Source organism: Schistocerca nitens, chromosome 12 (assembly GCF_023898315.1).
Source record: "Schistocerca nitens isolate TAMUIC-IGC-003100 chromosome 12, iqSchNite1.1, whole genome shotgun sequence".
Classification (NCBI taxonomy): Eukaryota; Metazoa; Arthropoda; class Insecta; order Orthoptera; family Acrididae; genus Schistocerca; species Schistocerca nitens.
In genome coordinates, this window is record NC_064625.1 from 19,608,653 (window position 1) to 19,628,558 (window position 19,906).

Consider the following 19,906-nt stretch of genomic DNA (forward strand, 5'->3'; position numbering starts at 1 on the left):
GCGACATAAACGAAAGTTTGTAGCTGTGATTCTATGCTCAAAGATAATGTCTATTTAAATTTCATACCAGTCGCATACAAGTGACGCTAGAAGCGCCACTAGAGGATGCAAATCAGTTTTTCTTTAAATATACGCTTTAGCAAAGGCGAGCGTTAGTTACCTCTGAGATTGGTGAGCTGATGTTAGTCAAGAATGCCTAAAAGGTGACAATGATGCCATTATTGGCACCTCACTGACCGAGGTAGCACAATAGGGCTACGAGAAACTGGATGCTCCTTCTGCAGAAAGACTTGGCAGGAATGTAGCCACTGCACATGATTGTTAGCAGTGGTGGTCGCCGGAATGTACGGTCGCAAGAAGACCGGGCTCCGGACGGCCACGTGGCACTACCGAGAGGGAAAAATTAAATGATCGTATGGCATTGTTGGCCGGGAGGCCCCATGCGGGGAAGTTCGGCGACTGGCGAGTCAATGATGATGAAATTATGATGAAGGACACACAACACCCAATCATCTCGAGGCAGAGAGAATCCCTGACCCCGCCGGGAATCGACCCCGGGACCCCATGCGCCGGAAGCGAGAACGCTACCGCAAGACCACGAGCTGCGGACGCCGAGAGGGAAGACCATCGTGCTCGGCGTCGGGCTCTGTCGCATCGTACTGCATCTGTAGCAGCAATTTATGCGGCAGTTGGCACCACAGTGACGCAAAGAACTGTTATAAATCGATTTGGATTTCGTAGAAATATTGGAACACGTGAGACAATACTGACCTTACGACTTATCTTTGAAGCCAGATTAAGGAAGGCAAACCTACGTTTCTAGCATTTGTAGACTAAGAGAAAGCTTTTGACAATGTTGACTGGAATACTCTCTTTCAAATTCTAAAGGTGCCAGGGGTAAAATACAAGGAGCGAAAGGCTATTCAAATTTGTACAGAAACCAGATGTCGGTTATAAGAGTCGAGGGATATGAAGCAGTGGTTGCGAAGGGAGTGAGACAGGATTGTAGGCTATCATCGATGTTATTAAATCTGTATATTGAGCAAGCAGTAAAGGAAACAAAAGAAAAATTCGGAGTTGGTATTAAAATCCATGGAGAAGAAATAAAAACTTTGAGGTTCGCCGATGACATTGTAATTCTGTCGTGAGACAGCAAAGGACTTGGAAGAGCAGTTGAACGGAATGGACAGTGTCTTGAAAGGGGGATATAAGATGAACATCAACAAAAGCAAAACGAGGATAATGGAATGTAGTCGAATTAAGTCGGGTGATGCTGAGGGAATTAGATTAGGAAATGAGTAAAGGAGTTTTGCTATTTGGGGAGCAAAATAACTGACGATGGTCGAAGTAGAGAGGATATAAAATGTAGACTGGTAATGGCAAGGAAGGCGTTTCTGAAGAACAGAAATTTGTTAACATCGAGTATAGATTTAAGTGTCAGGAAGTCGTTTCTGAAAGTATTTGTATGGAGTGTAGCCTTGTATGGAAGTGAAACATGGACGATAAATAGTTTGGACAAGAAGAGAATAGAAGCTTTTGAAATGTGGTGCTACAGAAGAATGCTGAAGATTAGATGGGTAGATCACATAACTAATGAGGAGGTATTAAACAGAATTGGGGAGAAGAGGAGTTTATGGCAAAACTTGACAAGAAGAAGGGACCGGTTTGTAGGACATGTTCTGAGGCACAAATTTAGCATTCGAGGGCAGCGTAGAGGGTAAAAATCGTAGAGGGAGACCAAGAGATGAATACACTAAGCAGATTCAGAAGGATGTAGGTTGCAGTAAGTACTGGGAGATGAAGAAGCTTGCACAGGATAGAGCAGCATGGAGAGCTGCATCAAACCAGTCTCAGGACTGAAGACCACCACCACCACAACAACAACAACAACTTGAAGGACAGCTTCGAGACAGACGCCATGTAGCGCGCATTCCACTGACCCCAAAATATCGCCATTTCGCGACTTCAGTAGTGTCAAGGGAGAGCCCTTTGGAGGGCAGGGTAAAGATATGTAGTGTCTTGATGAAAGCTGGTTATGCATCGGTGACAGTGATGGCCGTATGTTGGTTACACGGAGGCGAATTGAGGACCAGCAACCAACCTGACTGCGTGCTACGCACACTGGACCTACACCTGGAGTTATGGCCCGTGGTGCGATTTCGTATGACAGCAGGAGCGCTTTCGTGCCTATCCCACGCATCGTGACTGCAAATCTGTAAGTCAGCCTGTTTATTCATGAACAGTATTCCAGGGAGAATTTTCCAACAAAATAACGTTCGCCCACATACCGCTGTAGTGACCCCACATGCTCTACAGAGTGTCGACATGCTGTCGTGGTCGCTCGATCAATCGAGCACATATGGGGCTTCTTCGGACAACTCCAGCGTCATCCACCAACAGCATTAACCATGCATGCCTAACAGACACGGTACTCCATCCCACAAAACGACATCCGGCACCTGTGCAACACAATGCATGCACCTTGCATGCTTGCATTCGACATTCTGGCGATCACACCGGTTGTCAATGCAGCGGCAACTCACATTTGCAATGGCTTACCTCGCTCTTAGATTAATCTGTGACCTTGCAATGTTAATCAATTAAATATCTTACCTACACAAATGGATTACTGAAATTTCGTTATGTTTTGCTGATGGGATTTTTTTCCCGTTAGTTATGTCAAACGCTAGGGTCTGCAATCTATTGGCTGTGTAAAATAGTTAAGCTTGTAAGTCAGTCCAGACAAAAGACACGATCATTTACGTCACATACTTTGGTACCAGAATACTCGCTCAGGAAAGCTATAGAATAAATGTCTATATATAGGTCAGCCCTGGCGCTCTACCATTAGAGCGCGTGCCTGGAAAAACGACAGGTAGTGGGATCGAACTTGGGTTGGATCGCGAATTTTTCAGTCCTTGTTTTAACCCAGCCTTCACTTCTGAGTATTGTTAGGGGTCGCCAGAATTCCATTCTAGATTAAACTGTTTATCCCCTATCCCCGGTCTCTTAACTGGGATAGTTTAGGGACGCTCAAGTGGCTGACTTGCAACACACCACTGAGCCACACTAAGCTATTATTATTATCTGTATAGATAATTAAGTTTTTGTTAATCTGTCAGAGAGCAAGTCCTATTCGCACTTGGTCAATTTTTTGTAATCGTCAAATTTAATATCGCTTCTCAGTGCTACAGGCAGATACCAATCTACATCTGCATATATACTCCGCAAGCCACCGTACGGTGCGTGGCGGAGGGTACCCTGTACCACTACTAGTCATTTCCTTTTCTGTTCCACTCGCAAATAGAGTGAGGGAAAAACGACTGTCTATATACCTCCTATGAGCCCAAATTTTTCGAGACTTAACTTTCTGGTCCTCACGCTGAATGTGTGTTGGCGACAGTCGAATCGTTCGGCCGTCAGCTTCAAATGCCGGTTCTCTAAATTTTCTCAACAGTGTGTCAAGAAATGAATGTCGCCTTCCCTCCAGGGATCCGCAGAGGAGTTCCCGAAGCATTTCTGTAACACGCTTAACGTGTTGTTCGAACCTAACCGTAACAAAGCTACCATGAATTGCTTTGATGTCTTCCTTCGATCCGACCTGGTATGTATCCCAAACACTCGAGCAGTATTCAAAAATAGGTCGCATCAGCGTCCTAAATGCTGTCTCCTTTGCAGATGAGCCGTACTTCCCTAAAATTCTCTCAATATAACCAAGTCGACCAATCCCCTTCCCTACCACAGTTCTTACAACTCGTTTCATCTCATATCGCTCTGCGACGTTACGCCCAGATACACTATGTGATCAAAAGTATCCGCACTCGTGACTGCAAATGACGTACTAGTTCGTAGCGCCCTCCATCAGTAATGCTGGAATTCAGTACGGTGTTGGCCCACCCTTAGACTTGATGATAGCTCCCACTCTTGCAGGTATATGTTCAATCAGGTGCTGGAAGGTGTCTTCGGGAATGGCAACCCATTCTTCACGGTCGGTGAGGCCTGGCAGAAGTCAGCGTTCCAAAACTTACTGTGCTACAGTCACAGGTTCGAATCCTGCCTCGGGCATGGATGTGTGTGATGTCCTTAGGTTGGTTAGGTTTAAGTAGTTCTAAGTTCTAGGGGACTGATGACGTCAGATGTTAAGTCCCATACTGCTCAGGGCCATTTGAACCAAAACATCCTAAAGGTGTACTAATTACGATTCAGGTCCGGACTCTGTGCAGGCCAGCCCATTACAGTGTTATTGTCGTGTAACCACTCCGGCACAGGCTGTGCATTACGAACAGGTACTCGATCGTGCTGAAAGATGCAGTCGCCATTCCCGAATTGCTCTTCAACAGTGGGAAGCAAGAAGGTGCTTAAAACATCAATGAAGGCCTGCGCTGTGATAGTGCCACTAAAACAACAAGATGAGCAAGCCCCCTCCATGAAAAACACGATCACTGCTGTGGATCCTGATGCAGTTTAGAATTCCTGGTTGATGGTCTGGATAGATGTCTGCCTATTACACATTACGACCATCTTCAACTGTCGGCGGTCTCTGTCAGTCAACAGATGAGGTCGGCCTGACGCTTTTGTGCTGTACGTGTACCTTCACGTTTCCACTTCACTATCATATCGGAAACAGTGGACCTAGAGATGTTTAGGAATGTGGAAATCTCGCGTACAGACGTATGACACAAGTGACACCCAATCACTTGACTACGTTCGAAGTCCGTGAGTTCCGAGGAGCGCCCCATTCTGCTCTCTCACGATAGCACAGTGCACCTAATATGAAACATGTAGGTGTTTTGGGGTGTCCGGATACTATTGATCACATAGTGTGTTTAAACGACTTGACTGTGTCAAGCAGGACACTAGTAATACTGTATCCAACATTACAGGCTTGATCTTCCTACTCCTCGGCATTAACTTACATTTTTCCACATTAAGAGCTAGCTGCCATTCATCACACTAACTGGATATTTTGTCTCAGTCTTCTTGTATCACTCAACTTTGACACCTTACCGTAAACCACAGTGTCATCAGCAAACAATCGCAGATTGCAGCGCACCCTATCTTCCAAATCATTTGTGTATAAAAGGACTACAGCGGTCCTTTTGCACTTCCCTGGGGCACTCCTGACGATACCCTTGCCTCTGATGAATATTCGCCGTAGAGGACGATGTACTGAATTCTTTGTCTAAGAAGTCTTCGAGTTCACACATCTGTGAACTTATTCCAAACGTTCGTACTTTCGTTAACAACCTGCAATGGGTTATCGTGTCAAATGACTTTCGGAAATCTAGAAATATGGAATACTAATACGATGATGTGACGAGCTTACCATTTTCACCCGTAATCTCGTAATCACATACTATCAGGTTGTTTCTCTGTTACAGACGTTACCTTACACTTATCTATATTTACAGAGAATCTTGCTCAAGTCATTCTACACTGAAGCGCCAAAGAAGATATAGGCATGCGTATTCAAATACAAAGTTATGTATACAGGCAGTATACGGAGCTGCGGTCGGCAACGACTGCATATGACAAAACGTGTCTGGCGCAGTTGATAGATTGGTTACTGTTGCTACATGTCAGATTACCAAGGTTTAAGTGACTTTCAACGTGATGTAGTAATCGGCGCACGAGCTATGGGACACAGCAATCCCGAAGTAACGATGAAGTGGGGATTTTTCCGTACGACCATTTCACGGGTGTACCCTTAATATGAGGAATCCATTGAAAATGAAATCTCCGACATCGCTGCGGCCGGAGAAAGATCCTGCAAGAACGGGACCAACGACGACTGAAGAGAATCATTCAGTGAGACAGAAGTGCAACCATTCGGCAAATTGCTGCATATTTCAATGATGGACCATCAACAAGTGTCAGAGGGCGATATGGGCTTTCGGTGCCGAAGGCCCACTCGTGTACCCTTGGTGACTGCACGACACAAATCTTTACATCTCGCCTCGGCCTGTCAACACCGGCATTGGGCTGCTGATGACTGGAAACATGTTGCCTGGTCGGACTAGTCTCAAATTGCATCGAGCAGATGGACGTGTACTGATATGGAGACAATCTCATGAATCCATGGACTTTGCATGTCAGCAACGGACTGCTCAAGCTGGCAGAGGCTCTGTAATGGTGTGGGGCGTGTGCAGTTGGAGTGATATGGGACGCTTGATACGTTTGGATACGAGTCTGACAGGTGATACGTACTAAGCATCTTGTCTCACCACCAGCATCCATTTATGACCATCGTGCATTCCGACGGACTTGGGCAATTCCAGCAGGACGCCCCACACGCCCAGAATAGTACAGGGTGGCTCCAGAAACACTCTTCTGAGTTTAGACACTTCAGCTGGCCACCAAATTCTTGGATGCCTTGCAACTCGCCGTTCAGAAGAGAGCTTCACCCATCGTACTCTTACCGATTTATGGACAGCCCTGCAGGCTCCAGTACTACTTCAGACATTAGTCGAGTCCATGCGACGTCGTGTTGCGGCACTTCTGCGTGCTCGCGGGGGCGCTACACGATATTAGGCAGGTGCACCTGTTTCTTTGGCTCTTCAGTGTATATAACTTACAATTGTGGAACGACGGTACCTTCCAATAGCGCGAAGATAAACAGGTATCTTAACTTTCAACGTATTTACTCTCCCTCTTTACTGAAACCAGATATAGTCTCTGGACGCTATTGATATCATATATTTAACTTCGCAGCTTCCTGCAGCGTCAGTTAATAAACGCACCCAGTGCAGTTGCATAATACGTGTTTACTTTTTCTTTTTTCAGGTCGCTCCTCCTTGGAGTAGAGTTGATTCAGTCGTATCTGCCGCTCCCAAGCAAATTTAGCCAAGCAAACATCGCAGCCCTCCATGTGATGTAATGCGACCGTGGTAAGCTCCCGTTTGCGTCACATCATATCGTCGAAATGAGACGCACATACAGTGAACATCGATACTTAAAAATACAGAAATTTGCAGAATAAACATGAATTTGACAGATTCTGCCGCCAGCCACACGTCCCAACAATCAGGTGTGATGGTCTTAGATGCAGGACCCTTTAGCTGACATCCCCAGCATCCTTACAGCACAGCGGTACGCCCACGATATTTCACACCCCGTTTTGTTGCCCCTAATGGGAAGCCATAGTTTCTCTTCGTGATTATCAATGCCTGCCTTGGCCAGCAAGGTCGCCGGATCTCTTGCAAATAAAGAGGTGTTTTTTTTTTTTTGGACAGTACGTGGCACGATTTCTCTCAGGAGAACATCCAGCAACCCTACTAATCGATCGATGGTAAGTCGAATATTTGTTTGCATAAGGGCAGGATGTGGACCAACTCGTTAATTACTTCCGCAATTTGTAGAGCTCTTTCTGTTGAATTTATCATCCAATTTCCCTGCAGCTGTAAGGATTTATTTGTCTGTGAGTATAATGAAATGTATTGATTTCTGTCCCTGTCGGGTAATTTCTCCGTGATGCCTATTTTTTTGAGTGTATAAAAAGTTTCGTCATGCAGTTCAGTACTTTGATGTTGACCACGCGGTGCGTCAAAGATTGCTATATGTTTATATAGACTTCAAAAAAACCTAAAAAATATTTTCCACGCAATAAAAAACACTGCAGAACCTAATGGCTTTCATTCGAATCAAGTAAGTGCATACAGTGCTATAGTGAACATTGGCAAAAACAGTTCGGTTTTTGTCTTACTGAAAAATGAAATTTGAGAGTAGACTACAACTGCTATGTCATAAATAATATTGAAAAATGCCGCCTTAAAACATTTTGCTATGATGTAGAGGCATTAGTTCTCAAAATCTACAATGAACTGGCACATCTCGTGAATAAAATGTTCAGTCACTGAGAAAATTTTCAGATTGTTTAAGACTGATTTGTCAGTTTGAGACATCAAAAGGCGAGCATGATGCTGAAGAAACTTCCTGAATGCTATCTACATTTTCCCTGTTCGAAACTGTTGTTAGAAAACAGCTTTGTTCAAAATGGTTTAAATGGCTCTAATCACTATGGGTTTAACATCTGAGGTCATCAGTCCTCTAGACTTAGAACTACTTAAACCTAACTAACCTAAGGACATCACACACATCCATGCCCCAGGCAGGATTCGAATCTGCGACCGTAGCAGCAGCGCGGTTCCAGACTGAAGCGCCTAGCACCGCTCGGCCACAGCGGCCGGCTCAGCTTTGTTACTCATGTTGATTTCCAAACAGTGATAAAGGACCATAAGAGCGAGCCAGAGAGCAGGAAACAAGATAAATACTAAAACAACAGCGGCAGAGTTTAGAAAATAATGCATAATCTTTCTTATCAAGTTGCATTGACTCTTTGTCCCAAAACTGTGACTTTTCTGGGAACAACGTGTTAAATCTGCATACCAGTTTTTCTCTTTAAAGAACACGAAGATTTTCGCCTACAATTGTTTTAAAAACTGACAAAAAGTAGAGTCTCAATCTGAATGAAGCTTAGTTAAAGAATGAATTCTGCTATTTCCGGAATGCATACACTGGAGCTCAAGGTAGTAAAGCAGGACACATTTTGGCGCATTTCTTTGGGCGGTAGATCGCTGTTGACATCTCCCGTTCCCATTGGCTTTGTGTTGCATCATACATATTTTCAGTTCCTACCAGTGACTCATTTTGTGAAAGAATCTTCAGTATGATGAAGAACCAGTGGTCAGAAGGAACAAGCCCTTAGCCATAGCGAAAAGCGATCTTTAAACTGAAGTGCGCTTGTTACTGTTGGACATTTTCTTCAAGACTTTTCATTTCTCTCTCTTTTAATTCATGAATTGAATATAACAAATTGCCTGTAAATGTTCAATTAAAAATTCCGTTCGTGTTTCAATGGTAAATCCACGCATTATAAATAATAATGGGAAGGAGACGACTTTTTTTTTATTTTTGTGTTAATACAACATTAAAACTAAATTTTGATATGTTTAGAATTCTAGGCACAACAGATTGGTTATATCACTAATGACATCTGCAGTAAACTATTAGCATTTTCTTCACTCCTGTATGATCGACAAGTTATCCAGCCCTGGGGTTTGGAAAGGTGGCATTCCTGTTAACTTCGACTCGCTGCCTCGCTAGACATCACTACTAGCGCACACGTTACTGCTTTACTCAGAAAACAAACAAACCAGGTTATTATGTTTAGGAAACCACTGTGAAGCAAGAACTGCAAGGCCGCTATGCCTCTGACTCGCAACACACAGTTTGAAAACGCATGTCGTAAAAGATCTGTAGCCCAGTTTTCTGTAAGCTTTCGTAATTGAGACAGAAGCATAGACAGCGTGTGGATGATGTGTGTATGTGTACACCCGCCAATTACAAAAACAAAAAATCTGGAGATTTTTTAAAAATCGAGAGATTCAGTTTTAAAAATCTGGAAGTACGAATGACCATAACATGCGGTTCATTTCGGAGTAATCTCGAGAGAACTGTTGCGAATCTTTTCCTATGACGTCACAAATAAGGACTATAAAAAGACTAGAAATACCTAAATTCCTAAAACAAGAGAAAGGCAAGCACGGACCTATAGCGGACTGGTGCGTGGTGCACAGAAACAAGTAACACAAAACTGTTAACCCCCCCATTTATTTTCGCTATAACGCTTCGACCGTTAAGCTCTCATAATCTTAATTTTCAACTTAAACGTGTTATAATTTAAGGAAATTGACGGAGATCCGAAATGTGAAATAATTTGGCTGAAGGTCACGGTTAAAGCAGGCTCAGACATGGTAATTGGATGTCTCTATAGGCCCCCTGGCTCAGCAGCTGTTGTGGCTGAGCACCTGAAGGATAATTTGGAAAATATTTCGAGTAGATTTCCCCACCATGTTATTGTTCTGGGTGGAGATTTTAATTTGCCGTATATAGACTGGGAGACTCAAACGTTCATAACGGGTGGCAGGGACAAAGAATCCAGTGAAATTTTTTTAAGTGCTTTATCCGAAAACTATCTTGAGCAGTTAAACAGAGAACCGACTCGTGGCAATAACATATTAGACCTTCTGGTGGCAAACAGACCCGAACTATTTGAAACAGTTAACGCAGAACAGGGAATCAGCGACCATAAAGCGGTTACTGCATCGATGATTTCAGTCGTAAATTTCAATATTAAAAAAGGTTGGAAGATTTTTCTGTTTAGCAAAAGTGACAAAAAGCAGATTACAGAGTACCTGACGGCTCAACACAAAAGTTTTGTCTCAAGTACAGATAGTGTTGAGGATCAGTGGACAAAGTTCAAAACCATCGTACAATATGTGTTAGATGAGTATGTGCCAAGCAGTATCGCAAGAGATGGAAAAGAGCCACCGTGGTACAACAACCGAGTTAGAAAACTTCTGCGGAAGCAAAGGGAACTTCACAGCAAACATAAACAAAGCCAAAGCCTTGCAGACAAACAAAAATTACGCGAAGCGAAATGTAGTGTGAGGAGGGCTATGCGAGAGGCGTTCAATGAATTCGAAAATAAAGGTCTATGTACTGACTTGGCAGAAAATCATAAAACAAAATGTCCAGACACTCTGTGACCAAAATGGTACTGAAACAGAGGATGACAGACTAAAGAGCGAAATACTACATGTCTTTTTCCAAAGCTGTTTCACAGAGGAAGACTGCACTGTAGTTCCTTCTCTAGATTGTCGCACAGATGACAAACTGGTAGATATCGAAATAGACGACAGAGGGATAGAGAAACAATTAAAATCGCTCAAAAGAGGAAAAGCCGCTGGAACTGATGGGATACCAGTTCGATTTTACACAGAGTATGCGAAGGAACTTGCCCCCCTTCTTGCAGCGGTGTACCGTAGGTCTCTAGAAGAGCGTAGCGTTCCAAAGGATTGGAAAAGGGCACATGTCATCCCAGTTTTCAAGAAGGGACGTCGAACAGATGTGCAGAACTATAGACCTATATCTCTAACGTCGAACAGATGTGCAGAACTATAGACCTATATCTCTAACGTCGATCAGTTGTAGAATTTTGGAACACGTATTATGTTCGAGTATAATGACTTTTCTGGAGACTATAAATCTACTCTGTAGGAATCAGTATGGGTTTCGAAAAAGAAGATCATTGAAACCCAGCTCGCGCTATTCGTCCACGAGACTCAGAGGGCCATAGACACGGGTTCCCAGGTAGATGCCGTGTTTCTTGACTTCCACAAGGCGTTCGATACAGTTCCCCACAGTCGTTTAATGAACAAAGTAAGAGCATATGGGCTATCAGACCAATTGTGTGATTGGATTGAAGAGTTCCTAGATAACAGAACGCAGCATGTCATTCTCAATGGAGAGAAGCTTCCGAAGTAAGAGTGATTTCAGGTGTGCCGCAGGGGAGTGACGTAGGACCGTTGCTATTCACAATGTACATAAATCACATTGTGGATGACATCGGAAGTTCACTGAGGCGTTTTGCTGTGGTACATGGAGAGGTTGTAACTGTGGTGTCACCGCCAGACACCACACTTGCTAGGTGGTAGCCTTTGAATCGGCCGCGGTCCGTTAGTATACGTCGGACCCGCGTGTCGCCACTATCAGTGATTGTAGACCGTGCGCCGCCACACGGCAGGTCTAGAGACACTTCCTAGCACTCGCCCCAGTTGTACAACCGACTTTGCTAGCGATGGTTCACTGACAAAATACGTCCTCATTTGCCGAGACGATAGCATAGCCTTCGGCTACGTCATTTGCTACGACCTAGCAAGGCGCCATTATCAGTTGCTATTGATCTTGTTAATCATGTACCGTCAGACCGACGTTCACCATTAATGTTAAAGTTAAGTATTCCACCAGCTACGTCCGTTTTTCTACATTCTAATTTCCCTTTCCTGTTCCAGACCTCACGCCAGCCTGCGTGAGCTAAAACGCGTGCCTTTCGGCTTCCTCTAATATTCCTGGGTTGGCTCTCCTGCCAATCCACAATAGTAACATTGGAAAATTGTACTGAAATGCAGGAGGATCTGCAGCGAATTGACGCATGGTGCAGGGAATGACAATTGAATCTCAATGTAGACAAGTGTAATGTGCTGCGAATACATAGAAAGAAAGATCCCTTATCATTCAGCTACAAATAGCAGGTCAGCAACTGGAAGCAGTTAATTCCATAAATTATCTGGGAGTACGCATTAGGAGTGATTTAAAATGGAAGGATCATATAAAGTTGATCGTCGGTAAAGCAGATGCCAGACTGAGATTTATTGGAAGAATCCTAAGGAAATGCAGTCCTAAAACAGAGGAAGTAGGTTACAGTACACTTGTTCGCCCACTGTTTGAATACTGCTCACCGGTGTGAGATCCGTACCACATAGGGTTGATAGAAGAGATAAGATCCAATGGAGAGCAGAGCGCTTCGTTACAGGATCATTTAGTAATCGCGAAAACGTTACGGAGGTGATAGATAAACTATAAACTCCAATGGAAGACTCTGCAGGAGAGACGCTCAGTAGCTTGGTACGGGCTTTTGTTGAAGCTTCGAAAACATACCTTCACCGAGGAGTCAAGCAGTATATTGCTCCCTCCTACGTATATCTCGCGAAGAGACCATGAGGATAAAATAAGAGATTAGAGCCCACACAGGGGCATACCGACAATCCTTCTTTCCACGAACAATACGAGACTGGAATAGAAGGGAGAACCGATAGAGTTACTCAAGGTACCCTCCGCCACACACCATCAGGTGGCTTGCGGAGTATGAATGTAGATGTAGATAATGGCCCAACACCCTGCACCATTTTTTTTGTTTTTATTTTTTTTGCATATTGCTATTCCGGTTGCTATGAGTTTATTTATCGATTATCATTTTTTATTTGTAGTCACTGTGGCTATTTGAGTTTACATTTTTGTCGTTTGGAGATAGTGAGTGTGAACGCTAGAAAATGGAGTTCCAAATGGAGAAATCGAAACATTCGGGACATATTCTTCTGCTTGAGTCGAGTAGAGGGGTGATAGCAGCGGAGACAGTCAGGAGCATTTGCGCTGTGTACGAGAATAATCCCAGTGCACAGGGCACGAGAAGAAATTGGTTTTCTCGTTTTGAGGAGGATCGTTTTGACATCAGTGACACTCCACGTTCAGGAAGGCTTTTGGGGCTGGACGAAGATCGTTTAAATGCATTAATCCACAACGATTCACGTCAGTGTACTCGAGAACTGGCAAAAGTGATGAACTGTGATCATTCTACCATCGTGCGACATTTGCATGCAATAAGGAAGGTTTAAAAGTCGACTGCGTGAGTACCGCACGTGCTAAGCAAAAATCACAAAAATCAGCGGATGGCCATATGTGCATCTTTGCTTCCTCGTCATCAAGTGGCTCGTGAACACCACCGACCATTCCTGTCCCGTACCGTTACTGGTGACGAGAAATGGTATCTTTATTAAAAATAAGGAAAAGAAAGGAATGGCTGTGCGCGAACAAAGCAGCAGCTCCCCTACAAAGCCCTGCTAACATCCACAAAATATGTTATGCATCTAGTGAAACAATGACAGTGCACACGCAATCGAAGACCAACGACCAGGAATATTGCGTGAAGTGATGCTCCTCTACGGTAACGCCCTCCCGCATTTTGCTAGACTGACAAAAAACACCTGATCTTGCGCCCTCAGATTTTCACCTTCCCCAGTCTTTTATCATACGGAACTGAGGGAAATTCCTTTATGGATGAAACTGCGCTCCGAACATGGCTCCACGAGTTCTTTGCCTCAAAACCACATGTGATTTGTACAACTGCGGAATCGAAAAGTTACCCCAGCGTTGTCAGACTGTTATAAGACTGAAGAAGCATATATTATTTACGACAAAAGTCTTTTGTTATGAGTTTCTGTTGTGTTTATGAAAATTATGGATAAACGCTGCGAACTTATGCGCCATCCCAATATTTACGATCGCGTTGTACGACATCGCGCAAGTTTAACTGTCACGCATGTCTATTTGCGATCGAGCTAATTACTCGTATTTACGAGCGCTTCTACTACCTCAAGCTTGTACTCCCTGAGCTTCTAACATCGACCATATACTTTAATCTTCTTATTTTCAACTCTCTTTAACTTTTGCTAACTGTTTTTATTACATGTTTATGTGCAGCACGCACCAGTCTGCTACAAGTATTATTTTACGTATTTTTCCCTCCAGGAATTTCGATTATTCTTAAAGAAAACTATGAATCGACACTCGTTATCTATAGCGTAGCCCAGGTAATCCTTTCAGGTATTCAAGTAAAAAATAACACTCTTAAGCATTATACCGATTATAAGAACGTTGAATAATGATCTACTTAAATTAATCACAATAACAACACACAGACACAAATTCAAACAGAGCACAACACTGAGCAATACGAGTATATACTCTACAAAATGCGCGAGAATGAGGAAAAAATAACAACCTATATACAGATCAAATGACTTTACTTCTATACATATATGGATTAAAAAGGAATATGAACGAATAACTTCCAGCCATTGGGAGAGAGAGAGAGAGAGAGAGAGAGAGAAAACTGAAACGGCAAGGTTTCAAAACACGTGTATTAGGTTTGCCGATAATTAGCCAGAAATAATGGAGTAATCGGGAGGTGGGAGGAAAAAAGTAGCAAATCGGGATTCTTGCCTAAATGGGAAAGTTGGCACGTAATGATGTGTCAAGGGGCGGCTCAGACTTCTGCTAATGTTGGGGAAACCTTCCTTGAAAAGCCAGTGACTGCGTGTGGTACAACGGCATGGTGCAAATCTTTCAACTCGGCCCCACTTCGTCGACTTACTTGTCCCGCAAGAACCCCAGTTATCGAACCGGCGAAAGGGGACCTTATAATGAATCATCCTCCTGTAACATCACCTTTTATTAAATATAAATAACCGTTACCATGTATACTATCGATTCTGGCAGAGGTTAAAATTATCTCAGCTGTTTCACTAAAAGAATTCATAGGATTTTGTATACGATGTTTTATATTTCAGGCTAAAATGTATAAAAAAGAAATTAATGTGTTACAATCTATATGTACTAACAGTTAAAATTACTCTTCTTTTAAAAATAATTGAAATTACAAAATTTTTAACAGACTTAAAATTCATATTATTAATCGCGCAATCTAACGCTAATTATTAAATTTGTTTCTAGATTTATTTATGAAATAATTATATAATTTGGTAAAGATTCTTCTCCTGTCGAGAAAGTTTGTAAACTCCTTTGCTTTGTAAACTCTTTGGAAATTGAGTTACTGCAGAATGTAAGTAATAGTGGGCATGCCTCAGATGGAAGTAGACGTTTTTATGTTTGTCACCAATAATGTAATTATTGGCTTTTGAATGTGGAAATTATAAAGTCGGTGTGATTTAGCAGAATGGGATAAAATAAAAAGATATTCATAGCAACAGGCAACTCTTCCTCAGTTCCTAGACACAACAAGATTTTGAGCCAACAACAACAAGATAATTAAAATCTTCTTCTTTTGTAATCTTAGTCCTCTCGAAGTTTTCAAAATTTGTGCAAAGCATGAGAACTTTAATGGCGATGTGTGGGAGTGAAAGATTACAACCTACAGTTTAATATCGAATCCGAATGACGTGTCGTACCTGGCGATTCCCCACATCTTTGACAGATAAAGGCTACGTTAAAGACACATAGAAAATTATTTACCGCTGAACCAACATGCCCGACTGGTGGATGATGCACAGAGTGATCTTGAGGATAGCTTACTGTTTTACTATTTACCGTCAGAGACATTTCTGCGGAAAAATGGTGGCTGACTTAATAGCACTCAAGGGAGAGGCTATCGGCGACCCAAACACACACAGAGTTTTTAAGCTTTGAGTCCCAACAATATGAAAAAATATTATTTTAAAATTTATCACAAAATTAACATTTTTATCGTAGTGAGCAACGAGTACAAGAATAAATTGGTAAAAATTAAGCAATCAGTTGTTTCAAGGTGGTGGTTCCGCTTTTGAACCACTGGGAAATACAATTTTGAAGCATTTTCCATTTCATGAGATGTTTGAAAACAAAATCGCCTCTTAAAAAATACGTAATAATGGGCCTAAAATTTAATAAATTGATATCACAAGTACATACTGGCCAGCAATTTCATTTCCAAGGAAGGAAGAAAGGATGATTGGGTTTAAAATCCCGTCGATATCGATATCATTAGAGACGGGAACAGAAGTCTGCCGTGCCCTTTCAATGGAACCATCCCGGCAATGCTTGGAGCGATATAAGGAAATCACGGAAAATCTAACTCTGGATGGCCGGACACGGGTTTGAACCGCTTCCCTCCAGAATGCTAGTCCAGCGCGCTAACTACTGCGCCATCTCGCTCGGTTTTTATTTCTTAATCATTTATAAAAGCAGTAGCACAAACTCAAATTTACGGGACGGGAACTTCAGATATTCTTCCTTCGGCGCCTATCCGGTTCAGATGTTGGCGATCGTGATGGATTTCTTCTCTTGTTGGTAGGAACACGGAACTGTTCCGTCGAGCACACTTAGCCAGCAGCTAAGGTTGTCAAACCAAGATATTTGTCTCCTTCCAGGACCTCTTTTGCTGTAGATTTTCCTCTTAAGTATTCTTTTGTAGCAAATCATATCTATTTGTATTCCGCATACAACTTTCAGCGTTTCACATCTTGATCGATTCAGAGGTAGTGCTCAAAACTTCTACGTCTGTCACTCTGTGGGTCCAAGGTATTCTCAGGATCCGCCTATGAAGCCACAATTCAAAGGCTGCCAGATTTTTCTCCGTGTTTTTATTTGTGGTCCATGTCTCTACCCCATACAGAAGGATAACTATACAGAGCACTGCAAAAGTCAGATTTTTTTTCGTAATGTTAGGTTATGGCTTTTGAAGACAGCATTGTGAAACACAGTTCTTGCTTTCCCGATGCGAATCTTGATTTCTTGCGAGTTATCCAAATTTTCGTTTACTACAGTTCGAAGGTATGCATATTTTTCACCCCTTCTGTAGTTCTATGGTTTATGACTAAGCTTACTCCTGTAATATTTTCCTTATTTACGATCATGAGTTTCGTCTTTGTGACGTTTATTTCATGCCCACGCTGACTGCTTACCCTTACTGTTCTATCCATAAATAATTTTACGCATGGATAGCTTCAGCAAATACAATATAATCATCAGCATATTGAATGTTGTTTAATCTTATTCCATTTATCACAATTTCTTCTTCTGCTTCTTCCAGGATTCTCTGAATATGAATTCTGAGTATATATTAAATAGTATGAGCGACAAGATACATCCCTGCCTTACTCCCCTGAGAATTTCGACTGCTTCGATGTAGTCCCCAAGAATAGGCGAGCTGTCAGATTCCAGTACAGGTTCTTGATGATTCGCAGATATCTTTTCCCCATTCCAATATTTATCAAAATCTCCATCAATTTGTCGTGCTTTCTCTATCTAAGGCCTTCAGGAAATCTAAATACGTTTTAAATTAGATATAGATGATCATCATTTAGAACGAAATGTCGGCTTTTGGCAGTTCGATGTTGTCATTCCTTAAGTCATTCTATACTACTGGCCATTAAAATTGCTACACCACGAAGATGAGATGCTAAAGAAGCGAAGTTTAACCGGCAGGAAGAAGATGCTGTGATATGCAAATTATTTTTTTGGCCGGCCGAAGTGGCCGAGCGGTTCTAGGCGCTGCAGTCTGGAACCCCGGGACCGCAACCGGTCGCAGGTTCGAAACCTGCCTCGGGCGTGAATGTGTGTGGTGTCCTTAGGTTAGTTAGGTTTAAGTAGTTCTAAGTTCTAGGGGACTGATGACCACAGTAGTTAAGTCCCATAGTGCTCAGAGCCATTTTGATTAGTTTTTCAGAGCATTCACACAAGGTTGGCGCCGGTGGCGACACCTACAGCGTGCTGACATGAGGAAAGTTTCCAACCGATTTCTCATACACAAACAGCAGTTGACCGGCGTTGCCTGGTGAAACGTTGTTGTGATAACTCGTGCAAGGAGGAGAAATGCGTACCACCACGTTTTCGAATTTGATAAAGGTCGGATTCTAGCATATCGCGATTGCGCTTTATCGTATCGCGACATTGCGGCTCACCTTGGTCGAGATCCAATGACTGTTAGCACAATAAGGAATCGGTGGGTTCAGGAGGGTAATACGGAACGCCGTGCTGTACCCTAACGGCCTCGTACCACTAGCAGTCGAGATGACAAGTATCTTATCCGCACGGCTGTAACGGATCGTGCAGCCACGTCTCGATCCCTGAGTCAACAGATGGGGAGGTCTGCAAGACAACAACCATCAGCACGAACAGTTCGACGACGTTTGCAACAGCACGGACTATCAGCACGGAGACCGTGGCTGCGGTTACCCTTGACGCTGCATCACAGACAGGAGCGCCTGCGATGGTGTACTCATCGACGAACCTGGGTGCACGAATGGCAAAACGTCATTTTTTCGGATGAATCCAGGTTCTGTTTACAGCATCACGATGGTCGCATATGTGTTTGGCGACATCGCGGTGAACGCACATTGGAAGCGTGTATTCGTTATCGCCATACTGGCGTATCACCCAGCGTGATGGTAGGGGGTGCCATTGGTTACACGTCTCGGTCAGCTCTTGTTCGCATTGACGGCACTTTGAACAGTGGACGTCTCATTTCAGATGTGTTACGACCCGTGGCTCTACCCTTCATTCGATCCCTGTGAAACCCTACATTTCAGCAGGATAATGCACGACCGTATGTTGCAGGTCCTGTATAGGCGTTTCTGGATACAGAAAATGTTCGACTGCTGCCCTGGCCAGCGCATTCTCCAGATCTGTCACCAATTGAAAACGTCTCGTCAATGGTGACCGAGCAACTGGCTCGTCACAATACGCCAGTCACTACTCTCGATGAACTGTGGTATAGTGTTGAAGCTGCATGGGCAGCTGTACCTGTACATGCCATCCAAGCTCTGTTTGAGTCAATGCCCAGGAGTATCAAGGCCGTTATTAGGCCAGAGGTGGTTGTTCTGGGTACTGATTTCTCACGATCTATGCACCCAAACTGCGTGAAAATGTAATCACATATCAGTTCTAGTATATTTGTCAAATGAATACCCGTTAACCATCTGCATTTCTTCTTGGTGTAGCAATTTTAATGGCCAGTAGTGTAGTAATGACCGCATATCGCTAGTAAAATAGTCTCCTCAAGAAGATGAACATTTTAACTGTATGAATGTTTTTGGTACTTACTGCGTCACCCTGATGCAGATTCCGTCGTCGTTTGCAGTTCTCGCCGATCCCCAGGTAACAATAGCTGAGAGGGCGCAGGCTGCCAGGATCAGCCAACACTGCTGGCGCGCCATCACCTGTCAACACCAATAGTTGTTGTTGTTGTTGTTGGTGGTGGTGGTGGTGGTGGTGGTGGTGGTGGTGGTGGTGGTGGTGGCGACGGTATGAGGTCTGATCGAATGAAAGCTTGATTAACATCTTCACCTACATATATAGGGTGCGTCAAAAAAATGTATACACACTAACTGTCATAGACAATTTATTTCCCGTTCTACAAGGTTAAATATGTGTGAGAAAGTAATGGTACATTTCTTCAACAGGTGGCAGCAGTGGCAAGGAAGTAACTGCAACATGGCGGACGTGCGTTTGAGCTTTGAAGCACGGAAGCAGATAATTAAGTGGTACTGGAAGTTTGAGAATGTAGCTGCAGTTCGAAGACAGTGGAGAAGTGAGTATGGTACAGAACCACCTTCAAAGTTAACAATTATACGTCTACGAGACAAATTCGAAATTCACGGAACAGTGTGTGATGTACATAAAGGTCGATAAGGGCGACCTCGTACAGCTACAAGTGATGATTCCACAACTGCGGTCTTGGAACTGTTTCAGCATTCACCTCAAAAATCTTCAAGGCAAGCGGCACGTGACAGTA

At 43.2% G+C, this 19,906-nt stretch overlaps 1 protein-coding gene across 3 annotated transcripts in view; it reads right to left on the reverse strand.

Moving 5' to 3' along the window:
- Window positions 1–19,906, reverse strand: part of LOC126215047 (mucin-5AC-like) — a 270,054-nt gene that overhangs the window by 150,794 nt on the left and 99,354 nt on the right. For all 3 annotated transcript variants that reach the window (XM_049941689.1, XM_049941687.1, XM_049941688.1), the window contains exon 2: window positions 19,216–19,331. In XM_049941689.1, coding sequence (XP_049797646.1) covers window positions 19,216–19,328 — 113 coding nt within the window. In that variant the 5' untranslated portion in view covers window positions 19,329–19,331. The remainder of the gene's footprint in view (window positions 1–19,215; window positions 19,332–19,906) is intronic.